The sequence below is a fragment of the Panulirus ornatus genome, chromosome 61, assembly GCF_036320965.1.
Source record: "Panulirus ornatus isolate Po-2019 chromosome 61, ASM3632096v1, whole genome shotgun sequence".
NCBI lineage: Eukaryota > Metazoa > Arthropoda > Malacostraca > Decapoda > Palinuridae > Panulirus > Panulirus ornatus.
This window is the reverse complement of record NC_092284.1, coordinates 7,270,015-7,295,427: the sequence shown is the minus strand read 5'-3', so window position 1 is coordinate 7,295,427 and position 25,413 is coordinate 7,270,015. Positions and strand designations below refer to the sequence as shown.

The 25,413-nt window shown below is 37.9% G+C and overlaps 1 protein-coding gene across 5 annotated transcripts in view; it reads left to right on the top strand.

Moving 5' to 3' along the window:
• Positions 1 to 25,413, top strand: part of Zdhhc8 (zinc finger DHHC-type containing 8) — a 73,731-nt gene that overhangs the window by 36,608 nt on the left and 11,710 nt on the right. For 2 of the 5 annotated variants that reach the window (XM_071696960.1, XM_071696958.1), the window contains exon 7: positions 8,286 to 8,315. The exons of 1 other annotated variant lie outside the window; for it this stretch is intronic. In XM_071696960.1, the coding sequence (XP_071553061.1) occupies positions 8,286 to 8,315 (30 nt within the window). Of the gene's footprint in view, positions 1 to 8,285; positions 8,316 to 9,226; positions 9,348 to 25,413 lie in introns of all 5 variants that reach the window. 2 more of the 5 variants (XR_011717147.1, XR_011717148.1) reach the window with 2 other exon arrangements.

Below are 25,413 nucleotides of genomic sequence, written 5' to 3'. Positions count from 1 at the left end.
TATTTCCACACATCTCTCTTACCCTTACATTACTTACTCGATCAAACCACCTCACACCACACACTGTCCTCAAACATCTCATTTCCAGCACATCCACCCTCCTGCGCACAACTCTATCCATAGCCCACGCCTCGCAACCATACAACAATGTTGGAACCCCTATTCCTTCAAACATAGCCATTTTTGCTTTCTGAGATAATGATCTCGACTTCCACACATTCTTCAAGGCTCCCAGGATTTTCGCCCCCTCCCCCACCCTATGATTCACTTCCGCTTCCATGGTTCCATCCGCTGCCAGATCCACTCCCAGATATCTAAAACACTTTACTTCCTCCAGTTTATCTCCATTCAAACTTACCTCCCAATTGACTTGACCCTCAACCCTACTGTACCTAATAACCTTGCTCTTATTCACATTTACTCTTAACTTTCTTCTTTCACACACTTGACCAAACTCAGTCACCAGCTTCTGCAGCTTCTCACATGAACCAGCCACCATTGCTGTATCATCAGCGAACAACAACTGACTCACTTCCTTAGCTCTCTCATCCCCAACAGACTGCATACTTACCCCCCTCTCCAAAACCCAAAAGTGATATACGTTTCCCTGTGTCAGTCTGATCAGATATTGAGTGAATGGGGAGGAGATGGATGGGTAGTGTGGATGCTGTGGACATCCATGACTGTTTGATGATTATGGCTTTTTCCTAGTGTGTCTTCACTTTACTGTATAGAAATGTAAGCACTGTACACAGTATGATTCTAGGCATGATATCACATTATTTCCTCTAAACTCACTTTGCACTTGTGTATTATTTATAATTTGACATAATGTACACAGGCAGAAGTTTACTGAGATGAATAAATGAACTGATAATTTTCAAGTCACCAAAAATATAATTGCACATTCCACATAAACTGTTCTCTATTCTAAAAGTAACAAAATTTTCATTGCTTTCTTGATCTTGTACGTGGTGCTTCAGAGAGTGGGCACTTTTATGATACATTGTGAGATGCGTATAATTTCTTCACAGTTATAGTTTTGGTGCATGGAATTGATTGCCATTCACATTTACAAGGTTTACATTACTTTACGATGGAATTCCTGAAGTCCAGTGTAAAGCTCTAACGTAAACAGAACTAATATTTCCATGTTCTTCGCTAGCAGTTGATGGTACTTGACTCTGCCTGCATGAGAGTACGCTGTAAAAGAAAGATCACCTTTGGCTAGGCTGTATCACTGGGAGTACAGTCTCATCAGACAACATCTCTCCAAAGGGGTCTGTCACTTCCCTCCTACTGGATATAGTGCAGCCATCAGTTGCTGGAGCCTCTGGAGAGGAGGTCTTGGGTAACACTAGGACCTTTTTTGTGAACAGAGCCCTGGAATAGTTATAGATGATTTAAAACAATTATTATTGACTTTCTTTTTTAAAGAAATGCTAAGAGAAATTTTAGTTTTGTCCCAGTTCTAGCTTAGCCTTTTACAAACTTATATTCCCTTTGTATTTTACTTCAGTAGAAAATTATAATGTATACAAACCCATCTTCATCAGTCATAGCTCAGAGTGTTGCACATTTTATGCTGTAATGTGCACCTGTATATGTGACATCATGCCAATACGATGTCCTTTCATTTTCATTGGGGATCTGTGGCAGTTGGCTGCTAGTGTCTTATTTGGTTGATAAGTGGAAGCAAACATCAGTTGGGATTTTAAATGAAGGCTGAAGTCATGCGATATGCAGAGCAGTTGCTACATTATGGACTGAATGATCCCCAGAGCAGTGGAATGGTTGAATCACTCATTATTAACTCATTGCGTTTTACGCTAAAACTGATATTATTCATATCCAGTTACTGATATATATCCAACAGAATCTTACATATTCTTTTTGAATCATTTTCATACTTTTCTCTCACCTTGAATATTGTGTTTAGATATGATGATAATAATTTTGTATTGGATTCTTTTCTTTGGTATTGGTAGCGTAGCATTCATTTTTTCTTTGTTCTCTTCTTTATAATTTCATGATATCCATGTCAGATTCCTGATTTTTTTCTTAAGCTCTTCCATTCTTTCTTTACTTAAAGCTGTTCTCTTTTTCTGTTTTTATTCTCCTGATATCTTCATTTTTCTTCTCTGTGCTTTGTTTTAGCAAATATTGAAGCTTCAGAAATTTTGTTTTTGTCTTATGAAATGTTGCTATGCTATATACAGATTTTATTTCAAATTAGGTCTTAAACTTAGACCATCCTTTTCTTTTTTTCTTTTTTCTGTTGTTCCTACTTACCTACAGGCATTTGTAATGGGATTTTGCTGTTAAGTAAGGGCAAGCACATTCTGTTCAGCATTTGACTTAATTGGCATACAACATTTCTTTCAACTACCTTGCTGTATCCCAGCACATCGTTAAGCTTGTTACATGATGTATAATTTCAAGAGATTTGGTTGTTGTATAACTTCTTTGATGTGTTTAAGAAAAGAACATGGTATTACCACAGACCATCTGCATATGGCTGGTCTCCATACAGAAACTGTAGGAAGTAAAAGCCAGTTGTGTGCCTCGTAATTAAGCCTTACTGACTTGTCAGGATGTACAGAAAGCTCACACTGATGTTTCCATTGACCGTAGCTTCAGGTTAGGATACTGGTTCAGATTTGACCTCATTACAGCTAGTTGTGGGGCAGTTTGGGGTCATAGCAGCAGTATTCTTTTGTGCCACATTGGATAGAGTTCTGTAGGGACTGCTTCTTTCTTGCTGTTGTATGTCATGTGGGCCCTTAGTCATTCCTCTTTGGATCACTCTTGTATGCTGATGCATTTCTGGTTATTTCCTACTACTTTGAAGACTTTAACAACAACTGCAAAGATATAAAAGTATGATTTCAGTCCTTTTTGTGAATTATAGACATTTTTTTTTTTTTCGCTGTCTCCCGCGTTTGCGAGGTAGCGCAAGGAAACAGACGAAAGAAATGGCCCAACCCACCCCCATACACATGTATATACATAGATCAGAAATAACAGTGGTCCCAAGACAGCTCGGCATTGCACTACTGGGATTCTTGAACCCAAGTATAATGGGCACCTTTGACATGTCATCTGGTTTCCTCCCACTCTCATGATTTTCTGTACACTGAAAGTTTTTATATCCCCTACCTGCTTGAATTTCAGTTTATTTACAAACCAGTTGTGTGGGAGGATGTCCAGTTTCTTTTGGTAGCTTATGAACAATCAGTCTATCCATCCATCTCTTTTATGTAGAATGGGCATACTCCATCATAGGAGTCTAGGAGATTTGTCATGCAGTACATGATGATTCTCTGGTACAAAGAATCATTTGTTTGCACATTATCTTTTATAGCATTTTGTAGACATGCTTATTCTTAGTTTAGCATGTTAAACCTTTTTTTTACCTAAGATTAGATACTCTTATGAACCTCATTGTTATAGCAGTTAGTGTAACTGACTGTGATGCATTCAAGGGCTGCCCAGGGTCAAGTGCATAGGTTTGAATCCTGGTTGCGGCAATCGGTCCTCAGTAAACCCAGCTGTTCATCCACCCTTAGGGATTGGTCATTAAAATGGATACCTGGCTTAGGCTAGGGCATAGATAGATACATATATATATATTTTTATATATTATACGTAATTGCTGTTTCCTGCATGAGACGAAAAATGGACCATCCACTCATATACATATAGATTGAACCAGGTTATGTGAAGTGTCTAGGGTAACCATGGAAAGTTTTGTAGGGCTTGGATGTGGAAAGGAAGCTGTGCTTTCAGTGCATTACACATGACAGCTAGAGACTGTGAACGAATGTGGCCTTTGTTGTCTTTTCCACGCGCACGTACGGGGGGATGGGGGTGCCATTTCATGTATGGTAGGGTGGCGATGGGAATGGATGAAGGCAGCAAGTATGAATATGTACATGTGTGTGTATGTATATGTTTGTGTATGTATATATATGTATACGTTGAAATGTATAGGTATGTATATCTGCGTGTGTGGACGTGTATGTATATACTTGTGTATGTGGGTGGGTTGGGCCATTTCTATCGTCTGTTTCCTTGCGCTACCTTGCAAATGCGGGAGACAGCGACAAAGTATGATAATGATGATAAAAAAATATCTAACATTAGAAAATATTTGCTTTTACCACATCTCTATTACTAATCCCCCTTCCACAGAATTTTTGACCATCTCAGGTGGCATATTAGGTGTAGGTTTCCAGTCCCTAAGAGTATACAGAGAAATTTCTTCAGGTCCATGTACTTTATGTAGACCAAGATCCTCTAGTAGCCCATTTATATCAGGTCTTACAAATTCAATCCTTTTAATGGCCTTTTTCCCAAGCCATCTCATTGTTAGGGTGTAGTGCCTGTTGTGAGTACATAGAAACTCACTACAGAGAAACCCCCCCCCCCCTAAACAAATGGGTTACATTCTGGAATAACCTGTCGCTAAGCAGTCTTTTGGTAGATAAACAATTATAATTTAGTTGAGGCCCGGCCTTGATGTGCATTTTTCCATGACTTGGCCCTCCTACATAAAAGAAAATGAATGTTGGTAAAGTTAGTCCTGTTCCATAATCCTAGATTGCTTTTTTGTGATGAAATGCTATCTTACACAATGTGTAGAAAAAGTATTTTAAATGCTTCAGAAAAGCAGTATTGAATAATGGGCTGAATCCTGAAAACTCATTGAGTGAGTAAAGAAAGGAATAAGAAATATTTAATCTATGGAAAGGTTGACAAAAAGGATATATGTGTCAGAAGTGGAGGGAATACAAAGAACAGGAGATCAAATTGGAGGTGGAAAGATGGAGTGAAAAAGATTTTGAGTGATCGGGGCCTGAACATGCAGGAGGGTGAAAGGCTTGCAAGGAATAGAGTGAATTGGATCGATGTAGTATGCCGGGGTCGACATGCTGTCAATGGATTGAATCAGGGCATGTAAAGTGTCTGGGGTAAACCATGGAAAGTTGTGTGGGGCCTGGATGTGGAAAGGGAGCTGTGGTTTTGGGCATTATTGCATGACAGCTAGAGACTGAGTGTGAACGAATGGGGCCTTTGTTGTCTTTTCCTAGCGCTACCACGCACACATGAGGGGGGAGGGGGATGTTATTCCATGTGTGGCGAGGTGGCGATGGGAATGAATAAAGGCAGACAGTGTGAATTGTGTACATGTGTATATATGTATGTGTCTGTGTGTGTATATATATGTGTACATTGAGATATATGGGTATGTATATCTGCGTGTGTGGACGTGTATGTATATACTTGTGTATGTGGGTGGGTTGGGCCATTTCTATCGTCTGTTTCCTTGCGCTACCTTGCAAATGCGGGAGACAGCGACAAAGCAAAAAAAAATATATATATATGTATACGTTGAAATGTATAGGTATGTATATGTACATGTGTGGATTTGTATGTATATATGTGTGTATGTAGGTGGGTTGGGCCATTCTTTCGTCTGTTTCCTTGCGCTACCTTGCTAACGTGGTAGACAGCGACAAAGTATGATAATGATGATAAAAAAATATCTAACATTAGAAAATATTTGCTTTTACCACATCTCTATTACTAATCCCCCTTCCACAGAATTTTTGACCATCTCAGGTGGCATATTAGGTGTAGGTTTCCAGTCCCTAAGAGTATACAGAGAAATTTCTTCAGGTCCATGTACTTTATGTAGACCAAGATCCTCTAGTAGCCCATTTATATCAGGTCTTACAAATTCAATCCTTTTAATGGCCTTTTTCCCAAGCCATCTCATTGTTAGGGTGTAGTGCCTGTTGTGAGTATATAGAAACTCACTACAGAGAAACCCCCCCCCCCCCCCCCAACCTAAACAAATGGGTTACATTCTGGAATAACCTGTCGCTAAGCAGTCTTTTGGTAGATAAACAATTATAATTTAGTTGAGGCCCGGCCTTGATGTGCATTTTTCCATGACTTGGCCCTCCTACATAAAAGAAAATGAATGTTGGTAAAGTTAGTCCTGTTCCATAATCCTAGATTGCTTTTTTGTGATGAAATGCTATCTTACACAATGTGTAGAAAAAGTATTTTAAATGCTTCAGAAAAGCAGTATTGAATAATGGGCTGAATCCTGAAAACTCATTGAGTGAGTAAAGAAAGGAATAAGAAATATTTAATCTATGGAAAGGTTGACAAAAAGGATATATGTGTCAGAAGTGGAGGGAATACAAAGAACAGGAGATCAAATTGGAGGTGGAATGGAGTGAGAAAGATTTTGAGCATTTAGGGCCTGAACATGCTGGAGGGTGAAAGGCATGCATACGACAGAGTGAATTGGAATGATGTGGTATACCGGGATCAATGTGCTTTTAGTGGAATGAGCCAGGGCATGTGAAATATCTGGATTAAACCATGGAAAGATCTGTGGGACCTGGATGCGGAAAGGGAGCTGTGGTTTTGATGCTTTACACTTCACAATTAGAGAATGGATGTAGGTGTATATAATCTTTCTTCATCTGTTCCTGGCACTTCCTTTCTGATGTAGGAAACTGCCATTAGGCATGAAAAAAGAATCTAATCTGTTTAGGAAATTATTGATATGAAGTCATTGATTGACTCATACAATTGCATGGAGGACTTAGTGCTAACCAAATGGCTAATCTTCAAGGAATGTGAAAGTTTCTTTCAGCTGTCCCCAAATGTGAAACTGGAACTTGATTAAGGATTAGTTATGTTACTGTGTTATTGTCCCTGTCAGTAACATAAGTACTGGATATGATAGTTTATGGTCACATCTTGTTCAAATTCATCTTTTCAGGATTTTCCGCAGATTGCTTTGCAGCTGGAGGGTGTGCTGTAGATTTGTGCTTGTATTGATGGTTTTGTGGATAATTTATTGGGGTTTATAAAGATTGTTTTATTTGTTTTATATTTCCTAAAATCCTTTCAGTGTCTCATATTGAATAGTAGCTTTATTAACTTGAAAATGGTTGAATTGCTGTCACATGTCATATTGTGAATATTTGTTTTTCCACAGTTTCATATTGAATGTGTTCATTTTAAAGTCAGACTGGATAAGCAGTTACTAAGACCCTGTGTTGTTATTTCATTAAGATTCTGGTGTATGATTAACAGTTTCTGTGGTTGTTTGGTACTTAAGATGTTAACGAATTGAGATTTGCGGTATGCTAAGAACAGTTGTACAGCACGTTGTTGGTTGTGATGAAACATTATCTCCTGATGTACTGATTATTTGTAACAAACCTTGATAGAAATTTGACATGTGCAGTGCCATCATACGTGTCATTACAGAATTCCATCTGTCAGTTATGCTAAGTTTTGATTTGGTGAAATAGGTTATTTTAGTTTGTACCCTTTGATCACTAGTAACAATTTGTGAAGTTTGCTAGGAATGAAAAATGGTCTTGTAGCAGGACAAATTATTGCACATTTTTTATAAGTTGTTCTTCAGGGAAGGCAGAAAAAGCAGAGATTAAAAGGGAGTTAACAAAATGCATAACACTGCATGAAACATTAGGTTTCATTTAGTTAGTCAGATGTCACCACCTTGATGTTGTTTAGATAAAGTCTTAGAGAGAAGTAGGTGTAGGTTGACTTAGCCCTTCATTTGTAAAATTACGATTCTTTACCTGTATAAGCGTGATTGTTCGTGAATACCATGATGTTGTGCAGTAATTAATATGTTGGTATGTTTTAGATTGAGTAACCATATTTCCTTTTTATAGACAACTATATATTTATGTTTTTAACAGAAAAAAGTATATTAGTAAAAGATTGCACCATTGGAGGTAAGTGTAATAGGTCAGAAGTTTTACTTGTGGGTACCTGATATAAGTTTAAACCTTCAGTGATGGGTACCTGATATAAGTTTAAACCTCAAGTGTAAAACCATTGCAGACTCGTAAAGGACAGATGTTATGTTACAAGGATAAGGTTTAAGCATGTTCATTGCCAAATGATTGTATATCTTCATGTGTATTAGAAAGAGAATTGAGTTATTACATATTTCTTATTGAAAGTTCATTAGATGATGAATGTTTAGAATTCAGAAAGGAAGGAAAGCCCCTTAAGATTTTAGATAATGTTAGTATTTCAGTGAACTTCTAAAATTAAGTTGATTGTATACTGCCAATAACATTAATGATCGATGATTAGTATCATGTGATAGTCGTGGTATGACTGAATCTGTTTCTTTGTACTCTTTGATGGGAATAACTGTATTAAGCGCAGGCTGTGGGTGGGTTTGCATGACCATAAAACTGGTTTTTGTCCCACAGGATACGGCAGGCTTGATTACTCAGGACAATGTAAGTACTTTGCATGCTCTGTTACCAGATGTGCATGATGGGTCATTTATTATATGCACCCTGCAGCATGTTCTCGGAGCATATGTAGCTTGTAGTTAATTGGTGCTTAGCTAAATGCATGAGTAAGTAATTTGTACTCTACTGACAGTTTTGACCACCCATCCATGCCTTCTTTCCCCTTTCCCAACTACTTACTCCAGATATCCCAACCGTTCACCACCTTGTAATCCTGGGCCATGGGCTTGTTGGTATCTCCTGGGCTGTTCACTGACCAGCTGTGATGTAATACTTCAAGCCAAAGACCCACAAAAAATTGACGATCATGGTGTATTTTGTTTCGGAGGTAGGAAGGAAGGTGACATGCAGTCAGATTACTGGCTGAATATTGATCAGATCATTAAGGCCCCTTTTTTTGGCTGAGGTAATCATCTTAAAAAGTAGGAGATGCATTTGTAATAATATATAAAAAGAAGCTATAAAATATTTACATAGTCAAAATTCTCTCTTGGTTGTGATTGGGTTAGCTAAATTCAGTATTATGTATTTTTGGTTAAAATTTCTTTTTAAAGCTTTTTTTGGGTAGTGTAAGGTGTAGAAGTATCTCTGGAGTGGCTTTAATCTTCTGATGGTTTTTTTAGACTGATTATTGCTTATGAGTCACCTTTGACAAGACAGAACAAGTGTACCTTCCCCTCTTCATTTTGCTTTTATTTATTTCATTTTTCATATGTAGTCGATGGTTGGTAACTGAAATACTTGGTACTTCAAGTGGAAATTAGTTTGACAAAGCTGTTTGAAAGTCAAAATCACCACTGTCAGCACCTATCAGAGGGCCCACTGGCCAGGGGAAAAAAATGAGTGGAAAATAAAGTCAGTGGTGTAAAGGCTCGGTTGTTTGCCTGATGTTGCAGATGATGGCTGTGCCTCACCCTGACCCCAGCAGCAGGTGGCTGCAAACCACCGTATAGCCTTCCTTCCCTCGTTAGTGCTCAACCCCAGTACTCCATCCGGGCCTGTCAGGCTGCTCCACAGGTGAGTTGTACACCATGATCCCCCTACCTGGCTTCCAGTCCCTTAATACCTTCCTTGCCTCCTCGACCCTGTTTCTGCTACCTCCTCAACACTCTTTCTGCTACTGTATTATCCATACTTTAATGCTCCTTTAGATTCAAACTTCCTGTATGTAAACTGTTACAGTTCTTAACCATGCATATGGCCACTGTCTGTATCAAGGCAGAATTGCTGCCTCTGCATTATGGAATTAATTATTTTTACGTGATTGTTGAACAGAGTGTGTGTACCATCATGATATCGTGTGTCATTATTGCTCATCTGACTGCTGCATTAATGGTCCATGTTAGAGTTGTGCTTCTTATGCATTGTCTATTCTGTGCTTCTCAATCCTGTTGAAAGACTCATATGGTATCCCTCTTAGATCAACGTAATGAATTGAAGCAAAACTCATTGTGTTACTACAGGCTGAGGTCTGGAATGCACACTGTGACAGATGTGATTTATTTGACCAGAGTCACTTTTGAAGCAAAATGTAAATGCTTCATTTTGTGGTAGTGTATTCAATGTTTTGTTGACCCACTCGATCATTGTTGGAATCATAGTGAAAAGTATGTTGGGGAAAATGAAAAATTGAGTGAATTAAGGAAAAACATGAAAAATGCTTAAGTACAATTGCAGATCACTCTTGAGGTACCACGTAGAGATGTCTTGTCTTGTAAACGTATTGGATATTGCAAACCACAAACTGCTCTGCATTATTCCAGCCATGATTGAAAATATCAGAAATTTGCAATATTAAACACATTTGATTTACAGAGTAACAGCTTATTTGTGGAGTATGTTATTAAGGTCATTGTAGTTCTTGAAACACCTTGCATTGAAGTTAACCAAAGATGTATTGAACTGACTAATGGTGCAGAAAAAAGAATGACCAAGGAACATGTGACTGCCTTCTTGGTGGAAGTATGTAACTTCACTGGGTACTACCATTCCACGAGGTATGCATGCAGTTTTCAGCTGAACCTTGATATTTGTTAAGTAGAGTGAAGAAATTATCTCTTTACTCTAAAACTCTGAAGTGAATTTAAATGCAGCTAGTTGGCAAGCATGAATGGCTCTATTGTCTAAGGGTAGTAATTTTGTTTACAGCTTCCAAGATTTGCATGAGCCCCTAAGCCAGTTGGGTTTAATCTTGAGAATTTGTTCAGAATATTTAAGGGATTATTTGCGCCATGCAGGTATGTGTAGAAATTTCTTCTTAGTCACTTTCATGTATCTCAGTAGCTGATTCTCACATGCAGTTGGCCCATGCACCATCATCTGTAAATAGTTATTCATTTCACCATTGTATATTCTAATGATGAAGACCTAGTAACTGTGCTCCCACTATGTTTTAGCAGTCATTCGAGTGAAACAGTTTACCTCTATATATTCTGAGTGAAACAGGTAAGCTCTTGGTAACTTGTTTTACAGTATCCAGAGGTCGCATAATCCTCGGTCAGTGTTCTTATCAAGGCAGTAAGAATAGCATCATGTCCACCATGGCAGAAAGTAACTCCTTCCATCTCTTTACCTGATCATGGGTCAGATTTTAATCTCTAAGAATGTGAATGTAAAGCATTACTTTTGCTGTCAGATATGGCTGTATCTTCTGCTCTCTTATATGCCTGTATCAATGTAAAGCATTACTTCTGCACTCTTATATGCCTGTATTGCTCTCTGATGTGCCTGTATCAAAAGAAGTCAAGCAACAAAGCTTGAAAAAGGAGTTCTGAACCTCTGAAAAGCTTCTTACAGAGAAGGCCAGTGAGCAATGGAAATAGATGAGAGTACCGCTTGCTTCAGGAATAATAAGCCATATCCCATTGATAACTCTGGGTAATCCCACAGTCTTTCATTAAGGACAGGATCACCATGCTTGGACCATTACTTTCAAAGGTTGCATCAGGAAATTTGATCTGCATTTAGCAAACTTGCCAAACCACTTTCTTTGAGTGTCTGACCTCTGTTACGAACAGCCTAGAGAGTGTGGTGTGTTGCTATTTGAAGTCCTCTGTATTCCTACAAACAGCACCACAGGAATATACAGATACTGAGATGGGAAGGAAATATGAGAAGAAAAAGGAAGATTGCTTGCTGACCTTCTTTGTAGGACGAGATATCATATCCAAAGCTCAGAAGTTGTTTTCCTCGTATTAGGAGTCAGGCAGTTTGTAAGGAAAGTGAGAGCGTAGCTGAATGGAGACACCTGAGGAATTCCTGACCTTTACTGGATAAGTATAGTGGTGAGTAATGGGTTAGGATATGGTGTCTGGTAGACCCCCATATATATATAGTTGCCTGGCAGACCCCCATATACAGAGTTGCCTGGCAGACCTCCTAATGTAGAGGTACCTGGCAGACCCCTCAAATGCCACACAGATACCAACTTGAGACAGGCTAAAATGGAGGCCACCTTTCAGACCTTGTGGACATACGAATTTAGGATAAGGTGTTTGATACATGTGGCAACATGCTTAACCAACAGAGATTACAGAGGTAGAAAGATGATCTCCAGAATAGGAGATGGTGGAGGCCATTCAAGCTTTCAAAGTACGTGCTTGACAGAGACTGAAGTGAACAACCCTCTTCCAGTTGGAAATGATATTTAGAGCCAAGTTACTGGTAAAGACTAGACTTCTTAAATTTGCCCACATAGTAAGACAGAACCTGAACACAAAATTTAAAATTTCAAAGCAAACCGATGATTAGCTCTTTATGAATATTGAAGAAGTTTTTTTATGAAACGTGGCATGAATCACTCACTCTATATTTTGAACATTGATAAACAGTGATTTAAAGATTAAGTCCTCTGCAGGAAAGTTGGATAAGAAGGAAATGGTATGAAGATCTGGAACTTTCCTCATGGAACAAGTTGGTGACAGAGCTGGAGCTCTAGGTTGTTGGCGGAAAAAGGGAGGAATGCAGTACTTTGTTGGTTGTAGGAGAACTGATTTTATTTCCACTGTTAGGGGTTCCAGGTTGTAGACTAAGGTTTTAGTAGCCTTACCGAGGCTATGGAATAGAAGAAAGCAAGGAAGTGTGTCTGTTTTTCGAAATGATCGGATGGCTCTCCAACTTCATTGGTAATTAGTGGCTTACTGATACATTGAATAGCATATTCAGCTTGTAGGTTCCTTTACTGTTTGTGGCTTGGAGAGAGAAACGAGTTTAAGTAGAATGGATTTTGATTGGATTCAGGCATTGATGAAGAGGAAGAACCCAATGTTTTTCCTTCCAAAATGTGGCCAACAGAACCAAAGAACAAAATAAAGGATCCAAGTAGTGAACAACAAGAGAATAATTTTGATGAAGAGATGAGAATGGGGTTGCTTTACTGGTGCATATTGACAAAGGGAGCATCTACATCATAAGCTTGGAAGTTTTTCTCCTGTAAGGAGAGTAATGAGTTTGGTTGCAAAGTCATCTTCCTGATATGGAGCATTTAGCATGAGGGCCATCCTGAAAGTTGTTAGTTCTAAGGTTTCTTCTGAAGGTAGGGACTTGGACCTGGATACAGTGTCTGCACACTTGTTGGAAACATCGTGAAGGTACTTGTCTGACACTGGAAGACCGATTCTGTGCCTAAAATGAGTTTTTACTATGATGTCTAGAAGAGGAATTTAGCTTTTTTCCTGATGCAAAATGTACTGAACCAACATTGTGATGTCCACGATAAAGCAGATGCTCCATATGAAGGAGATAGGCTTGACAAGTTCCTTTGAACTGATGGGAAGGTGAACGCATCCATGGGTTACAATGACCCACTCTTACAAGTTCCTTTGAACTGATGGGAAGATAAGCACCCTGGTTCACAACAACTCACACTTACAAGTTCCTCTGAACTGATGGGAAGATAAGCACCTCTGGTTCACAAGGAGCCACACTTGCAAATTCCTCTGAACTGGTGGGAAGGGAAGCACCCTTGGTTGGCAAGGACCCACACTTGCAAGTTCCTCTCAACTGATACACTTGCAAGTTCCTCTGAACTGATGGGAAGGTAAGCACCTCTGGTTCACAAGGACCCACACTTACAAGTTCCTCTCAACTGATGGGAAGATAAGCACCTCTGGTTCACAAGGACCCACACTTACAAGTTCCTCTGAAGTGATTGGAAGGAGAAAACCTCAAGAGTCACAAGGGCCCATGCTTACGTGATCCTCTGAAGAATGACCACCCACTTATTATCGGAGGTTTTCTTCCAGACCTGAAGGTCCTGTGGTGGGTTAAGCAGTGTTAAAACAGAATGTTGCCTTACCCAAGATGAAACATCTTCAAAGATGTTCTCTTAGAACCTTTAGCACTCAACTCAAAAGGTCTCCTTTGGAGTGCAGGTATAAGAAGTTGTGATTGTTAGATATGTAATTTTTTGAAGTGAAGCTCCCTTGAAAGATGTAGATTATACAGATGGGCAAAGACACAAGACAGAAGCTGAGACCCATCAACCTGAGGTCAAGGAAGCAGATAATTTCCACAGATTATCTCTGTCTTTACTGTGCCACACCAGAAGTGCCCCCCCTTTCTTTTCTCATATAGGAGCTTCCATTTGAATAGGATTCCACAACATTTCTCTCTAAAACATAGTATTGGAGTTGTCTTTTTTTTCAGTCTATATGGTGGTCAAATGAGGCTTTATGTTGGCATTTGGCACTATTATGTTAGCAGCTCCTAACACCAAATTTATGTTCGTTAATATGAATTGGCATCTTTCCCAGGTGGGGGAGTTGAAGATTCTACACCAGAAAATAGATTAGAGGATGAGGAAAGCATTGGAACCAGCCTGTATTGCTATGAAAAGAAACAATAGCACCAAAATGAATAGCTTTACTTGGCATAAAACAGCAGCAGAAATGGTGCTCTGTGATTGGCCAATTTGTGGCAGGTTGGGTTGAATGTTGGAGTATGTAGGCTGTGACTTTTCTGTGCAACTAGTTCTTCATTCATTAGTTTTGAATATAAGACTGTGTACTTGCCTGGATGTATCATTATTCATATAAAGAATATGTTCTCAAAACTATCTGAGAAGTATAACTCCTTGCTCTTGCTTTGAGTTTTCGTTCCTACCTTTTACCCATTTGTTGAAATAGAAAGCATCCATCTAATCCCAAACCATATCCAAACCAGTCTCCCCCTTTTCCTTTGAGTTTTGTCTCACTTAAAGCCAGAGCATCCAATTATCCAGGTTACATCCATACACATTAAGACACTCCCAACTTGAGCCTTTGAAGAGGATGAACGTTCCTTGCATGGATTATTCTCCTGTTCCACTTTAAGACTTTGAAATAAAAGTAGGGAAGGGTTTCTCGCCCCCTGCTTTAATCTCTCTTAGTTGCCTTATACAACACACAAGGACATGTGAGGGGAAGTATTCTTTCTTCTCTGTCCCCAGGGATAAGAATCATTTATACTGGATGCAGTACAGTAATTAATATTTTTTATTTGTTTTCTTTTAATGGTTGAATCCTCATAACATTTTATGTAAAGTATCAGTAAATCGTTGGTGTGTAAATGTTGCATTTATGTGTCCTTTGATAGTGAAGAATGACTTGTCAGTGAGGATAATGCTAAACCTCAGACAGTACCAGCAGCAGAAAAGTTGCCTGGTTATGACTTTAGCTTTGCCTTCCTTGGGAACCCTTCATTGGTGATTAGCACAAATTGATTTTTATAGACTTTGGATTATGTTATTGCTTCATGGCATCCACTTTGAAGAAACCAGCGGTTTTGTTGACAATGAGAACAAAGCTTGAAATCTTTTAACAGATGTGTTTATAAAGTGATCATGTCAAATATACTCGTAGTTAAGAAGAATATCAGGAAATTTAAAATGCCCTGGCTCTGTAAGGCTTGTGAAATACTTAGAAGTGTGAGAATAGAAATACATTGATTGAGAAAATGGGAAAAAAATTGTGATTTTGATGGAAGATCAAAATTAGGAAAGGAAGATCAAAATTAGGAAAACATTTCATTATACTCTTGTGTGATCCATGCAAAGGCTCCATATGTAAATCTTGTCCACATTTATTGCTAAATTTTCATTTATGAAAGGAGTGAAAAGGGGCACTGTGGAATATGATACTTGTCCATCCTTATTTTTACCATATGTTATTAGATTTACTTTATACAGATTTACTGCACTTGCGTACTCCAGGGATACATTCCCTGCACAAAGTGGGGCAAGAATGTGTATGTAGACATGCATGTAAAGAATTTCACCCCCATGGCATTGCAAGTGTTTAGTAGGATCTTCAGTCACACCTGGCTACACATTGAAATCCCAGGGAGCTGGAAACTCACCAACATGATATTTGTTATGAAACCTAACAGGTCCTCTTAAGTCTCCATCGTAATGTCACCCACTATTACCGTTTCCAATAGCATCTGGATTTACTGAAAAATTTATTCACAACAGAATCATCCTTAAACATCTTGGGTTCACCCATCCAACACAGGGCCATATCCAAACATTTCGCTATCACGCTGCATGGAAACCCAGGAATGCGTTGTAGATGGCTTCAACCAACCACAGCCATGACCATCTATGTAGATGTCAAACTGTTGGCCATTTTCATAGCTAAGGTTGCCAAGCCAGAGTCATCATTTAAGGCCATACTATTAATCCTCGAGCTCCACAGTCGAGTTCCCTAGGGTACTGATCTTTTTTCAGCTTTCCTCCTCATTTTCCTGCGACAGTCTTCCTTCACCCCCAAACCACAGTGCTTATGGCTTCTCCTGCATAGGTGACTTCACAAATGTGTTGCAGCTCTCAAGCAGTGTACAGGCAGTTTTAAACAACTTATGGCATATCAAACAAATAAAACATTGGTTTTCCCAAAAATGGAACAACTGCATCATTACAGGTATCCACTGCATCCTCTTCATTAGCCCCAGACAGACATATAATCAGCTATTAGTCTAATGTCACCTTGACAGTGCTTAACCCTTACTATAAGAAGTGTTTCTTACAAAACATGACATTTACTCCCTCCTCGCAAGAGTCGTGTAGGTTTCTCCAACTTTACATCCTCAAATTTTGATTCGATTTACAGTCATTTTGGATTTTTATGAAGATATTGTATATACCAAGGTCGACGTGCTGTCAGTGGATTGAACCAGGGCATGTGAAGCATCTGGGGTAAACCATGAAAAGTTCTGTGGGGCCTGGATGTGGAAGGGGAGCTGTGGTTTCGGTGCATTATTACATGACAGCTAGAGACTGAGTGTGAACAAATGGGGCCTTTGTTGTCTTTTCCTAGCGCTGCCTCGCACACATGAGGGGGGGAAGGGGTTGTTATTCCATGTGTGGCGGGATGGCGATGGGAATAAATAAAGGCAGACAGTATGAATTATGTACATGTGTATATATGTATATGTCTGTGTGTGTATATATATATGTGTACATTGAGATGTATAGGTATGTATTTTTGCGTGTGTGGACGTATGTATATACATGTGTATGTGGGTGGGTTGGGCCATTCTTTCGTCTGTTTCCTTGCGCTACCTCGCTAACGCGGGAGACAGCGACAAAGCAAAATAAAATAAGATATAAAAAAATTGTATAAACCGTTATGCCCAGTTATTAGCTTTGTTAAGTCTTGTTAGGTTTTTGTTAACCTTGATAAGATCACCGATTTTAGTTTTCGTTGTCATAGTTTAGAAGTGAAGCTGATATACATGTCTCATTTCTATCCATTCTCCTATCCCAGACTTCAGTGGGAGTTCATTAACTGGTTTTGCTAAACGATGATGCAATTTGTGTACATATGGTTTAGGATTGCATATTTTTGTAATTCCCAACTCAGGGTCAAAGATGGAGGCAGATTACTAATTAGACCATAATGAATTTAGATTCCAGACCTTTAGCTAGGGGACTGATTTGAAATGATTATGATATTACTTATGTCATTTGTTTGTACATGCTTTTGTGAAGTTTCTGTACCCAAGTTTTGGGGAAGGATAGTGACTTTTTTAGTCTTTGGTTAGATTTCTCAGTTTGTTTATCTTCAGTGAAAAAAAGAGGAACTTGTTCTTAAACTGAGCTTGTGATTTTTGATGATAATTCTTTTCACCCAACTTCTGCTCATTTATGGTGAATGTATATATCCATATGGCATAAATGCACTAAACTTGGCTTTGGTAAATCAGAAATTTTTATCCAGTTTTGTGACATTGTCAATTATGTCAGTTTTCAGCTCAGGATCATAGACAGAGCCACCTTGCTTTCCTGTGTGACCCTCCAAATGTATGGCATGAACTGTAAATTCTAATGATTACCATCACTAAATCAAGTTGGCCCATCAAATTTTGCAACGTTACTCATTTCATTCTTACTTAGCTCAGGAGTGAGAGTTTACCTGAATCCTGTATCCTTGAATGCCCCCACGTATACAGTACTTAACTTTCATTTTCTTCTCACTGTCTTTTATAAATCATAATAGATTGTGATCAAAGTTTATGAATATTCTTAAATTCATACCTTATCTCTGGCTTGAAGATGGAGATTGCCATCCTTAGTGCATAACATTTGTATTATACATTTCTGTTTGTATTCCAGTTTAAAGGTTTGTCAGAACACTTACCCATATTTTTGTCAATTTTTTTGTCTCTCGGAGTCCATTTCACTCATAAGGTTTTTGTAGTCAAAGTGAATTTTGATAACACATGGTAAGCTATTCATGTTATACCTTAGCATGGGCAGTCATGTTACTCCATTGCAGTGCTGAGTCACAAGGATGCATTGTTTTGTGAAATCTTTTTTGTTTTCTTCCCCCAAAATTTGAAATCTAAAGCTGAGCTGCCACTTTATACACACACTAGTTTACCTCATTTTGATGTCCATTTTCTATCTATGTATCTCACACACCTGTTTCCTCAAGGAACCCCCATCTTGGGCTGGCGATAGCAAAAGAGTCTCCAGTTATCCCTGTCCTTACATGCCCCCATTTTCTTGACAGAAATGAATATCAACCAGTGTGATACAGAAAGCAGCCCTGGTTTTTTCATAGCTAGTGATAGCATGCTACTATGACATATCAGTAACTGAAAGTGTCTCGTAGCTAGCATGCTGCTGCAACATATCTGTAACTCTGAAAGTATCTCTTCGAGTTGGAAAGCCAAACTACTATGCCAGTGCCATTTTACGTGAACAGGGAGTTTCAGGTTAGATCATTGATCTGCGAAGAGAACATCAATGAGTTTTTCCAGGCACTTAGCATAAATGGATATGTGTACAGTATGTATTCATTATGCATACTTGTCACCCCCCCACCGTCTTCAGCGAGTTATTTATAACACCTGTACCAGGTGTTATGCTGTGTTTCTTTTCTTGTTTTGGTTTTATCCATACCATACATCCTTGTTCCTCCACTTTTCTCCTTCATTTCCAGAAATGGGTGTAATTTTAGTACATGGTAGTGATATTTGTTTGCCCTTTTGCATGTAAAGCACTTGATATCTTTTATTACAGATTGCATGCATGGTGTTAATTCTTTCAGTAATTTTTCTCAAAATCTGCTGTTGGTAACAAGTTAGAAGTTTGCATCTTCTTATATAAAGAAGATGAACCAACATTATTTCTAAACTTGATTTTTAGTATTTTATGTTAGTTAACTATTGCTTGTATTTACTGCATAGGTGGATGCTTGGATATTGATTAGATGTGTTCAGCATGCTTCCTTAAGTTGAGTTACACTTTGATTCTGATGACTTAGGTGCAGTCATTTATCCAACCTCTGTTGTCAGATATAGGTTTGGGGTGTAAATGAGTGACTTGAGAAGTTGTGTTCCCGATCCATCTGTTAAGATTGGGAGCATAGTTATGATAGTGTTATCAAACCATATTTGTTCTAACTTTGTCATTACCAGTAGAAATTTTTGTATATTTAGCCATTTACTGTAATTCCTATCCACTGTGGTTTATCATGCAGGCATGAAATGTTTTCTTTAGGAATATCAGAGTTATGCCCTATGAACCCTCTCTCTGTGTGGTAGGGAACACTGGTCTTCTCCATCCATCATCCATTCCAAGCCTACCTTTGACCAGTCAAAGACCACCGGGGAGATGATGTCATTAACCCACTGGTTCTCTACTCACAAAAGTCACTTTCTCTTAGGATTGTTCTCGGTCAAGACATCCTGCTACCACACTGGCCTTTTTTGCCCTTGGAATAGTGGAATAGTATCATTTTCTTTCATTTTTTGTTAATAAAGGTTATTTATGTTACCTGGAATCCCGACCTCCTTTTGGTGAGAGACATATCTACATGCAATAAGAATTTGTCATATTGACTTAACTTTGGCTTTATGCTACAAGACGGGAAGTGAGGCATTTGAACTTTTTTCTGCCCCATACTCATGCTCTTTAGAAAAAACATTGCGTGCAGTCTTCGTGAGATGGTGCCATATCTCTATTATGTAGGACTCTTAGGTTTTATCCTTTAAAAAAAGGACAAGATTCCACTGTGTCTCAGTTCACCTTTGAAGGTACGGTACCCACATGCCATTAGGTTAATTCTTTATGTGAAACTTTTTTCTTCTTAACCTTCCTCCATATGTGTATGCTCTCATGTTTATGGGATAGACCACAGAGGAGTGAAATGTAGGTTTTGAAATGAAAATTTTTTTTTTTCCTGGGTGGTAGTGTTCCATGAGCATTTTTTTTTGTACTAATCTCTTTGACCCTTTTCTTTTTTGAAAAACATTTTCTCTTTTCCAACTATGACTGCTTCTGGGTTAATCTCTGTGGAAAGTAAGTTTTCTGTGGCTGAGAACGAGTGTGTTAATGACATCATGGTAGTCTCAGATTGGCCAAGGATTGGCCTGTAATTGGTGATTGGCTACTGGATTGCAACAGATAAAGGTGGTGTTCCCCTTTAGACATTAGACAGACAGAGGGCTAACTCCAATGAACCAAGAGAGAATATTGATGCGCACAGGACACCGTCTTAGAGAGAGAGTATTTTCTTTCTTTTTTGAATTTCAAAACAAATTTTTCTTTTCAAGCTCAAAATAGTGTGAAAGTTCATGAGATGGTTTCAATCTTAGGCAAGGCAGGTTTTAGTTAATTGTTATTATCCATGACCAAAAAAAGTTGCGAGATATTATACTGTTGCTTGTCAGTCATTCAGTTATTTCAAGACTCAGGACTTCTTTTTGCGTGTGTGTGTATGTGCGCACGTGTGTCAGCCTGCAAAAATGGTAAGACAGCAGAAAAGCATGTCAACATTTATATACTGATGGAATTAATAGTTTTAGTTTCATGTAAGCTTTGAAATCACATTGTCACCTCTTAACCTCAGTATAAATGAAAGTGTAACACCTGAATTGTACTTTTGATTATTGATTAAGCATATGATTTAGGTTTTCCTCAGATTTTAATGAGGATGGTCTAAGTGTAGACTTAAGGTCATAACTTTTTTTTCTGCCAATGAAATTTACTGAAGGGAAGGTGTTCATCTTATTGCATCTGTAAGTGTTGTCTGTATGTGCTTTGTGACTTTCATCTCCAGCCAGAATCAAAAGACAGCAAGGTAGAGGATAGTGTAACATTACCTAATGGAAATCTGGTCCTTTACATTTTGATGCTTTTTCAAAAGATATGCAAATTAGACAAATATTAATTCAAAATGATGTGATGGTGTTCATGCTGCAGAATGTATAAGAGCTGTTTAATGGAATGCCTTCTCGTGATGAAGTATGGTCATGCACTTCTCTTGCAAGAGAAAACAAGATATAGAAATGTTAAACATTACTTGGGTAATATGTATACTTGGGTAGTACGTATTTAAGCATGCTTTTCTTTTAGCTCAGCCACTGACCTGCTTTACAGAACAGAAGGCATTAGTTGTAAAGCTCTGTAGTAAGTATTTTAGTACTGCATTCTCTGATGCTCTCAGTATCATTTGATACCTAAAACGGAGTAGCTATAGAAGTTATTATACCACTTAGACATCTTTATTGTTGGTTCAGATGTGAAGCACAAAATTGATTTAGTATGACCAGTTGGGTACGTGTTTTTAAGACAAAGAAGCAGGTATCCATTACTGAATTTTTTTTTATCATAATTGGCTCTTTTTGAAAATATTGATGTAGATCTTATTCTGGAATTAAAAGATGATTTTTTTTCAAGATTTACATCCATAAATTTCTGAACTAATTTATTCATTGTGAAGTGCTTTTATTACATTTTGATTTTGTTAACTAGAATAGTAAATGATATGTAGAACATAAGTACTTTGTATATCTTTATTTGTTGAGTGATTATAAGATAAATGAAACTGTTGTTGTTGGACTCGGCAAAGTCACCTTTGCCAAGGCTCTTATCATCATCTCTCGGTGAAAGGCAGTATATATAGTGTTAATGATACTTAGACTATTGCACAACAGTAAAAAATGCCAGTAGTTGGCATTTTATCAGGCACCCCTGGAATTGATGGTGGAACAAACAGTAGTTATCTTCATATTCTCGTGAAAAGAAGATAGCAGTATTGTATTTCCTGATAAATTATGTTACCTGATTTTATATTTTGATTGAGGCAAATAAACATCATGTGTATCGATGCAGTATTAAAAAATGGCTGCATGATATACTTGAATGGTATACTTTTCTTTCATATGTAATATTTACAGTTACAACCAGGCCCCTCTCTTCCTCTCATCCCAATTATTGACTATTTACATAATGTATTTTTCCAGATAATACTTTTACCTTATCTATATCCTCTAGTAGATTTTCACTCTTTCTTCTATTAACATGGCCAAGATCAAAACAACATAGCTGATATTCATGAGATGGCATAAATAATGTCAGTACACAGAGGAGGATCTAAACTAATACGAAAGCAGTACGAACCAGTAAGCCTAGCATTACTTGGAAAGAAAGCTTGCAAAATTGATTTTAAGGTCATGTAAATAAGAGCACTCGATTGATAACACCTACTGGTCTCTAAATTAAGGCTAGCATGAATTTGTTCTTCATAAAGTCACACAGACTCGAGTACTAGTACAGTAGAAAGACATACTAAACTTGACTTTGCTTAGGTATTTCATTATATAAATAATTTTTCAATAAGAAATGAAAGATTAAAAGTAAAATAGAAAGATGGCTCCAGGATATTGCAACAAAAAATTCAGAATAGGGTTAATGGAACCATGCTAGATGAAAGGTGTCTTATCACATGTTTCACGGAGAACAGCATTATCCCCCCAAACTATCTATAGTGATGATATCAAATATAACAGGTAAGTAAGAGAGTGCGGTTATATGCTTTGCAGATGACACTAGAATTGGTCAAATGATAGGATCAGAGGAAGAAAGAGAGGAAGTTCAAGAAAATTGGATGTTATATATGAATATAAAGAAGAAACGACTGTTGAAATTTAACCCTTTAATGTTCCAACAAGATACAGATTAAGAAATGACTGGGTAAGAAAGAAATTTAGTCATGAGAAGAACATGGTTGAGAGTGCTAAAAAGGGTGTGCTGTAATGGTTTAGAGATTTAGAGTTAGAGAGAATATCTAAGGAGTGTCAACAAAGAATCTGTGACTCAATAGTGGAGGGGACAGAAAGATGACTGAAATGGAAATTAAAGGTTGGAATGGAAAAGCCTTTAAGTGCTCAGGGCCTAAGCAAACTAGAAAGTGTAAGGCATGCATGGGATAGAGTGAATTGAAGTGATATGTTTAAAAGGGGTGACTTGCTGTCAATGGAATGAGCCAGCACATATGGAGTGGTCGTTGGAAGCCACAGAATGATTGTTGGGCCTGCTTGTTGATAGGGGTCTGTGGTTTCGATGCAGTGCGCTAGACAACTTGCGAATGAATGAGAGTAATTGTAGCCACAGCTTTATCTGTTTCTGGCACTGCTTCACAAACACAGGAAACAATGAACACCTACATACATATTTGTATTTATATGAGCTGAAGAAAACTTGATGGGATTCATTAATTAAGAATTTGAACTTGTATGTCAAGGAACTGTTAACATTACAATGATCGCATCTTACGAGGGCCATGTAGGAAAAACATTAGCTGTATGCTAATGGGAACTTTGAATTTGAGAGATAGATAATGATGTCGAAAATGCTCTTTGTATATTTTAGAAGGAAAATCAAATCCATTTATATTTGTGATTACTAACTAGGCAGGTTGTTAAAAATGAGCTGGAGATAATTCAGAAACAATCTGCAAGTGAAATTGATTGAAGGAATAAAATAGATATCATGAAAGATTGAAGGCACTTAATTTACACAGCCTAGAAGAAAAGAGTCAGGTAGATGGTAGTGTAGTTTATGCCTGGCAGCAAACTGACATAGCAGGGAGCAAGGAAAAGATCTTAGGATTAAAAATCTTAAGAATTTAAAGAGACTAATAAAATCAAGCAGGAAGTTTACTGACTTTCAAAAAGGTACCGAGCAAAAATACTCGGGAAAGTGTTAAGAGTTCTCAATACTTTATTTAGTGAAAGTAGAAGTATACATGAGTGAGTACTGTAGACTTGAAAACTAAAAGAAATGGTACTTTGATACCTTGAAACAATTCTAGACACAAAGTACATTGCAAAGTGTGTATCAGTAAGAAACAAAGTATTGAGAAACAAGCAAGATGCATGTTGAAAACTGCATGCTAGCCTTGCCTCAGTTGAAATCTTGATTTTGGTTATTGTAGGAAGGTCTCTCTCTCTCTCTCTCTCTCTCTCTCTCTCTCTCTCTCTCTCTCTCTCTCTCTCTCTCTCTCTCTCTCTCTCTCTCTCTCTCTCTCTCTCGTGTGACAAGTTTTGTATAGTTTTTTGAATTATGAAATTTTGAATATGTTTATCAGATGAACAGTAGACCTAAATGTTTTTCATTTTAATGTATACATGCCTGTAAATGAGTGTGGAAATTTTCATCTATTTGATAGTGTTAAAGTTTGTGATGAAACCTATCTGGAAGTGAAATCTTAACTAATAGTGGTGACAAGGCCATGAGTGAGTTGAGATTTTGCTGCTAGTGGTGACATGTTGACTCTCACAGGTGTTACGACCACTCCCAAGCCCCTGCCCCGCAATCCAGCATGGACCCTCATGTAGCCACAACTATCACTATTTTACTATGAAGCCTCGAGATTTGGAATCCTGTCATGGGTCGAAGCGTCATTAAACTTTAGATATCTAGATGCTAGATTTTACATTGTATATCCATGTAGTTGTTGCTATATATATATTATTTTTTGGCTTATATTTTATTGGATGATATTTTAGTTGAAATATTTGTAATTTGATATTCTTTCTTGCAAGGATGTATTATTAAGAAGTACTTTGTATGTTTGTTTATTCTAGTCTCTTAAAAGCTCCAGAAAGTACAGGTCTACCCAGACACTTTGTACAACCTGTATTTTAACTTTTCCTTTAGTTTGATAAACTTGCAGTCTGAAATGTATTATATATTGTTAAGGCAAACATGCATGAAAATCAAAGACATCCTCATGTAATTGATAGTGAAGCAGGATAGTAAGTTCAACATTCTGCTAGCCAGTGGCGTTGGGACTAGGCATCCCAGCTCTGCAAATATTCTCTGAAAATTTGCTTGTTGCAGAGACTTTATGAGATTCATTTCATTGAATCTGTAATGCAGGAAAGAAGATATATTTAATAGGCTTTTACTGTTTTTCAATACTTTTAGACTAATTGATATTTTTGAAATGTATGTTAGTGTAATGTTATTAGGATTCTGTTATTATTCAATCTTATCAGTGATTAACCCTAAAAAGGACTATCATATCTGTGATTAATTCTTAAAAGGCTTCGGTCATCAGATGGTGTTTGCTCTGAGGATAGCAGCCAGCACTGTGTGGTGTTCCCTTTTTTTCACATATGGGGAGTATATGAAATTAACATGCCTTACAGGGATGGAGTGAGGCTTGAAGATTTTTACTTTTCACCCTTCTGCATGTTCTGGCCCCAAGCACTCGAACTCTTTTTCACCATGTCCTTCCATTTCTACTTTGGTTCCTCCCCCCCGCCCCCTCTTTCTCCTTGACCTCCTCCACTCCTGGCATATATATCC